The following is a 6,596-nucleotide window of genomic DNA, read 5'->3' on the forward strand; positions in this document are numbered from 1 at the left end:
TGTTTCATCATCGTATTATTGACGTTAAAACATTTAGAAAATGCACTTGTGGCTTTAACAACGTGAATATTTTCTTATGTTTTCATCATCGTATTATTGACGTTAAAACATTTAGAAAATGCACTTGTGGCTTTAACAACGTGAATATTTTTTCTTATGTTTTTCATCATCGTATTATTGACGTTAAAACATTTAGAAAATGCACTTGTGGCTTTAACAACGTGAATATTTTTCTTATGTTTTCATCATCGTATTATTGACGTTAAAACATTTAGAAAATGCACTTGTGGCTTTAACAACGTGAATATTTTTCTTATGTGTTTCATCATCGTATTATTGACGTTAAAACATTTAGAAAATGCACTTGTGGCTTTAACAACGTGAATATTTTTTCTTATGTGTTTCATCATCGTATTATTGACGTTAAAACATTTAGAAAATGCACTTGTGGCTTTAACAACGTGAATATTTTTCTTATGTGTTTCATCATCGTATTATTGACGTTAAAACATTTAGAAAATGCACTTGTGGCTTTAACAACGTGAATATTTTTCTTATGTTTTCATCATCGTATTATTGACGTTAAAACATTTAGAAAATGCACTTGTGGCTTTAACAACGTGAATATTTTTCTTATGTGTTTCATCATCGTATTATTGACGTTAAAACATTTAGAAAATGCACTTGTGGCTTTAACAACGTGAATATTTTTCTTATGTGTTTCATCATCGTATTATTGACGTTAAAACATTTAGAAAATGCACTTGTGGCTTTAACAACGTGAATATTTTTCTTATGTTTTCATCATCGTATTATTGACGTTAAAACATTTAGAAAATGCACTTGTGGCTTTAACAACGTGAATATTTTTCTTATGTGTTTCATCATCGTATTATTGACGTTAAAACATTTAGAAAATGCACTTGTGGCTTTAACAACGTGAATATTTTTCTTATGTGTTTCATCATCGTATTATTGACGTTAAAACATTTAGAAAATGCACTTGTGGCTTTAACAACGTGAATATTTTTCTTATGTGTTTCATCATCGTATTATTGACGTTAAAACATTTAGAAAATGCACTTGTGGCTTTAACAACGTGAATATTTTTCTTATGTGTTTTCATCATCGTATTATTGACGTTAAAACATTTAGAAAATGCACTTGTGGCTTTAACAACGTGAATATTTTTTCTTATGTGTTTCATCATCGTATTATTGACGTTAAAACATTTAGAAAATGCACTTGTGGCTTTAACAACGTGAATATTTTTTCTTATGTGTTTCATCATCGTATTATTGACGTTAAAACATTTAGAAAATGCACTTGTGGCTTTAACAACGTGAAAATATTCAGTTTTTTGCAATTTGCGATACCTGAAAAAATTTTTTTGCTACTTTCAAAAATAATCGTAATGTAAAGATTGCACAGACTTTGACAACACACAACAATTTTAAATGATTAACATACTCTGTATTACATGCAGTATATTATTATTTAGCAGAAATAAGTCTTTCTTTTATCTTCAGTTTTTCATACGACTTTTGCTACACAAAAGATGTTTCATCTTCGTAGTGTTAAGTAGAAATGAAGTTATAAAAGTGTTTTTGCATGTATTACTTGAGTAAATTTTTAGACGTATGTTTCCAATCGAGAATCAATTTGGAAAGACGTTCTTCGACTGACCACTGCCCAACGTCTATTTAAATCCCAGAAGGATTTACAGTAAGGTTTCATGCAGTTCAAATAGCCACAACAATAACAAAAATAGGCTATTGCCACAAAACACAGACAGTACAGCGAAATACACAATTCAGAAGCACATCTTTTGCTTGCTATCCATATCACTATGGCAACAAATATAAACATTATTGTTGTGTAGAAAAGTGATAATGTCGTCACTGCATCACATGATTTGGGTTTCTGCCACTAAATAAGATAAATTATAACTTTCAAAATCTTTTTTCATAAATATCTATAAATCTCTAAAATTACGTGTAGAAAATAAAACTTGATATTACTTTCCAAAATGGTTTCATTCCTTGACTGTGTATTTCCATTTTATAAAGACAAAGTTCACAATATTTTGATCCTTTTAAAGATACCCATTGCAATAAACACTTTTCATGTGAATACATCATTGAACCTCTGCATAAACATGGTGATATTAGTTTGTCACAAACTGATTCTGCTCCGTAGCAAATTCGACACATTTTTTCTTTTTCTGCTTTAACAACAGCTCCTTTTTCGTCTTGAGAATACATCTTCATGTGATCTTTCTTATTTTTCACACCAAGTCACTTGTTGAAATTATTTAAAAAATATTTCATAAATTCAGCTATTATTATAACATAATTCATACATTTTACACTTTGGTATTTCACACTTCAAAAGCGGTAAATTTATGTTCACTAAGCGTGGTTAAGTTTTATTTATGATAAACGTTGATGTGTTTGATAAGTTGATTTGTCGTTTGATAAGTTGATTTGAAGAAGTTGATTTGTAAATATAATGACAGAGAAAAAACAATTGTTGAACGAAAATCAGATTGATCAGTGATGGTGAAGATATGTGCCTTGTTGTTTAAACATAAAATCATTTATTCTAATGCTAAAGTAATGAGCCAAAGAAAAGAATAATACTTAAGTTTTCAAATTTTTACTTCAATTGAATCAATCAAACACCTCCAACCGAAACAAAGCATTTTAGTTCAAAATTTCCAGTTTGGATTTTAATACGTTCTTAAACACTATGTTTGAGCTATACATGCATGCATACAGTTAGACCGATGAATTTTGCCCGCCTGGTTTTGTGTGAGAGTATTGTGTAATGTAGGAGTTTTGCTTAGCAAAGTCGACGTACTGCATGCAAATTAGCGTGGCGAATGTGATGTCTATATACATGCACAAATGTCGTTGGCAATGTTGTACCAGTGTAACGTTTTATCGTTTATGCAGAATTTCACTAGATTGATGATAAGCTTATTCTGTGCAAAACTTCAACATCTAACTCTACAATGAAAGGTACAGGAAAATTGCGAAGATTGGATCGAGGATGCTTCAGTAATATTTCAAGTGAAAATTTCGCTCGTTAAATTCAGCTTTAAAGGCAAAATTAAGAAAGTGAAAACTCCAATATAGTATATAGATAGAACAAATAGAATGTGTTTATTTATTTGAAAGAATTTTTGAGAAGTTTACGTTAAATTGCTGTACTTTGTTTACATTGTATAATTCATTACACAGAAAATCAAACAAGTAAAATTTTACTCACCGAAAAGCCAGTTGACATATCTAATCAATAGCTCATTGTCTTTTCATTTTTTTATAAATTTATAGGAATTTATCGTAAATTTATTCAATGAAGACCATATTTGAACAGAGAACAGATGTTTGCATTGTAAGCATATTGATATATAATCCACAGATGATACACCACCTGAATAACTCGTGTTTAGCTCATGACTTCTGCCGTCGTATTATTGTTAACTATCATTTTGCCTTCGTTGTTTTCATGCTTGATGCGAATTCCATTGTTCACTCAAATAATTGCTTTTCTACTCATTCTTATTTATCACTAAATACAATGTAATATCAATAAAGTAAATGATTTGATGAGAAGAAAAAAGATTATCTTTGTGCAGTTTATGCTAGGTATTTTTTAAGATTTTCAGCTTGAACTAGAAGTCTTTAAGTCTTCAAAATTTTTCTCCTTTGCCCACAAAGAAGGTACAGATCGCCTCATTCAAAAAGAAACAAAAACATTAAAAGTAGTTGCAAAATTCCTCTTAAAAAAGACGAAAATATGATTTCATTAAATACTAGATCATTTGATTTTGATCTGCGAAGGCTCTTAAACTATGTGTGCCAAAAAGTTTTAGGTTAAATCTTAACTTTATGGTAAACTTTAGAATATATAATGTGCTACGAAATGCTATTAAAAATTTTTACTATACAATGCCCCCCCCCTCACGGCCCCCACTTTTATACGGTCATCTTGAGAATGTGGCCACTTTTTATTATCCTTGCGAAGCACTAGTGTATGTTGCAATATAGTTACATAGTTACCTATATGGTTAACCACAGCCGCATTGTGAACATTGAGTCGCAGTATAGGAATATACAGTAGGGCCACTTCGCTGTGCAACTGGCTGCTGTATATTTAATAAGATTACTGGCTGCTGTAAGCCAATTCATCATTCTTACTTGTCAGAAATTGCAATTGACTGCCTGCCACAATGGTAATCACATGCGTAATGAGATATACGTGGCTCAAAAAAGTTTAACGGAGTGGCTCTACTGTATGTTCTCTATACTGTGATTGAGTTATACAAAGAACTTCAGGTATAAAGAGGACTGGTCCACTAGACCAATTGCACTGCACCACTGGACCAACATGGCGGTAATGGCGGATTGTTGCTACTAGATGTGCTAGTGCTACACGAATTTTCTCAATACTGGCATGTTTATATATTTTAAACATCGATAGAAGATGTGCTACATTACTAGAGAAATGGAAGAAAAGCTCTGCCAAGTTTTTCTAATCTAGAGAAATCAGTGAAGCCAAAGAATATGAACACAGCACGCTTCCTCATTTTAGTCGAAGAAATTCGAATATGAAGGTATATTTATGGTATATATATATGTTTTGACTTTTTACTTCAACTCGTGTGAATACCATTGGAGAAACATCTCTGGCTGTGTACCACGAGCAACAATTTGACAAACGTCTTTCAATAAATTTACATTTCATAATTCATATTAAACAACTTCCAGTGGCACACTGTTCTACATTGGCAAACAGCAAGGGAAATCAATGGGTAAAAAAGTAAGTGCTGTTTGAAAGAGCTGAGGTGCGCAGTATGGATTGTTAGGTTACTTTACATTTTTTGGCTTACAAATTTTGTTTCTTTCTTAGATTGATCACATTCTAAGTGATATCCATGGTAGCGAAAAGTTTGGTGGTCCCATGGGGGGAAAACAAACACAGGCAAATGTCAGCATGCATTTCTATTGGAGGAATATGACAAAGAGTTTGTAAATATGTTTAAAATAGTAATCAAACTAAAACATTGTGATGCTATGTTATGTGTTGTTTAACATAGATTTCCAGCTGCCCCCAATGCCAAAAAGTGGTGAAAATCAAAATAATGGTTCCAGAACTTCAGCCTATTTATGTATGTACTATTAGCCTGCATTCTTGTACATTTTACTTTATGTATTTCTATCATCATTTATATTAATGCATATTATTTTAAGCTTGCACATTTTTATTTCAGGGCCTTGGGAAAACTATGGAAAAATGGGCTATAAGTATGTCTTGTCTGGAACGTGCTTGTTTTCAAGGTGGGTTAAAGCTAAGCCAATCAAGTCAAAATTGGCTGAATGTGTTTACAAAGTCTTTGTGAAGTGGATCCATCAATGGGGAGCACCTCTCAAAATTCTTAGTGATCAAAGAAAAAAGTTTAACAACTCTGTGTTTGTAAAATTTTAATAAATTACCCGGATGTCCTTTCATGTTTATGTAAGGTGTTAATGCTTATATTATGTTTATGCCTATAATGTTAATGCTAAAAATATGATACTCAAAAATGCAAAGGGTTATAAAGCATAGGATATTCATGTTGGCCAAGCTGTTATGAAAGCCAATCCAAACAAGCTTGGTGGGAGAAAGGGTGATAAAATGGAAATGATTGGCTAGAGGGATACGAGATTGTTAGTCTGACCAACCATCAAGCTGTTTTGCATAATATAAAGACAAAAAAAGTGCTAAAAAGTAATAGCTTAATGCATATAAAGCCTTTTCGTGAAAGGAATTCATCTATAATTTGTAGCACAACCGAAGAAAGATGACAGTGACATCCATGTAGAGAGTGAAATTGTTCAAATTGATGTTGTAAAAAATGAGGTGAATGGTTCTACCTAGTTAATAGATTGTTTTGTTCATTTGTAGGGTGTAAATTTAGTAGAAATTTTTAGTTTTTTTCACTGTACAACCTTTTGCCATTTTCGCATCACATATCAATGAATCACATATGCAGTTTGGAAGCTCGTTGGCTCACGTGGAATAAAGTATTAGAAACTGCTATATGTAAAAACAACTACCTGCGTCTTTCCTTTAGGACGAAGAATCTGATTTCGAAAGTGAAAAGGAAGCAATCACCTAAAGAGATTTGCAAGAAGATTTAAAGTGAACTCTGCAAACTTTTTGTCGATGCCTATTCCTTTTGGCTACCCTGCGAGAAATTCAAGAGTTCAAAATGAATTTGAGGTGTTGCAAATGCTTGAAAAAAGGAGGATTTGCTTCAGTTTTCAAGGTAACTTTTTATTACATGCGACATCTTTAAATAGGCTGTAATTTGGTCATTTGAAGGAAATTTTGTACGTGATTTGGAAATGCTTTACATACGCTTAGGTACGAAGTAAATTGGACGGCTGTCTCTATGCGATCAAAACAATTCCTTTGAATCCGAAAAGTGTGCTGCTTAATTGCAAAATTACTCGAGAAGAGAAGTTACTTTTTAGATTGAATGATGAAATTATTGTAAGGTAAAAAGTAATTTACTATCAAAAATGAATCAAAATTTTATAACATAA

General features: G+C 31.8%; 1 protein-coding gene and 1 long non-coding RNA gene across 4 annotated transcripts; one reads left to right on the plus strand and one right to left on the minus strand.

Moving 5' to 3' along the window:
* Window positions 1-1,369: 1,369 nt before the first annotated feature.
* On the minus strand, window positions 1,370-3,390 carry LOC124440314 (E3 ubiquitin-protein ligase MARCHF11-like). Its single transcript, XM_046990688.1, has 3 exons — window positions 3,274-3,390; window positions 2,022-2,300; window positions 1,370-1,929 (listed from the first exon to the last, which is right to left on the minus strand). Exons 2-3 carry the CDS (start codon window positions 2,268-2,270, stop codon window positions 1,633-1,635), a joined length of 546 nt encoding a protein of 181 aa, XP_046846644.1. The 5' UTR covers window positions 2,271-2,300; window positions 3,274-3,390; the 3' UTR covers window positions 1,370-1,632.
* A 923-nt stretch (window positions 3,391-4,313) lies between these two features.
* LOC124440145 lies at window positions 4,314-6,596 on the plus strand. 3 transcript variants are annotated; one of them, XR_006946577.1, is made up of 8 exons: window positions 4,314-4,621; window positions 4,776-4,827; window positions 4,918-5,036; window positions 5,105-5,176; window positions 5,279-5,345; window positions 5,834-5,907; window positions 6,122-6,316; window positions 6,415-6,596. It is a non-coding gene; the product is annotated as an uncharacterized LOC124440145 (long non-coding RNA). The 3 variants fall into 3 exon arrangements; XR_006946576.1 differs by having other exon boundaries at window positions 4,918-5,032; XR_006946575.1 differs by having other exon boundaries at window positions 4,918-5,176.

The sequence above is a fragment of the Xenia sp. Carnegie-2017 genome, unplaced genomic scaffold (genome assembly GCF_021976095.1).
Source record: "Xenia sp. Carnegie-2017 unplaced genomic scaffold, XeniaSp_v1 HiC_scaffold_2, whole genome shotgun sequence".
Taxonomy (NCBI): domain Eukaryota; kingdom Metazoa; phylum Cnidaria; class Anthozoa; order Malacalcyonacea; family Xeniidae; genus Xenia; species Xenia sp. Carnegie-2017.

Bases quoted from the DNA above. Each gene is read 5' to 3' on its own strand.
- LOC124440314 (XM_046990688.1), bottom strand. From the start codon at position 2,270: ATGAAGATGTATTCTCAAGACGAAAAAGGAGCTGTTGTTAAAGCAGAA. The intron at 1,930-2,021 runs GTAATATCAAGT...TATCTTATTTAG, and splicing joins GAATGAAACCATTTTGGAAA to TGGCAGAAACCCAAATCATG.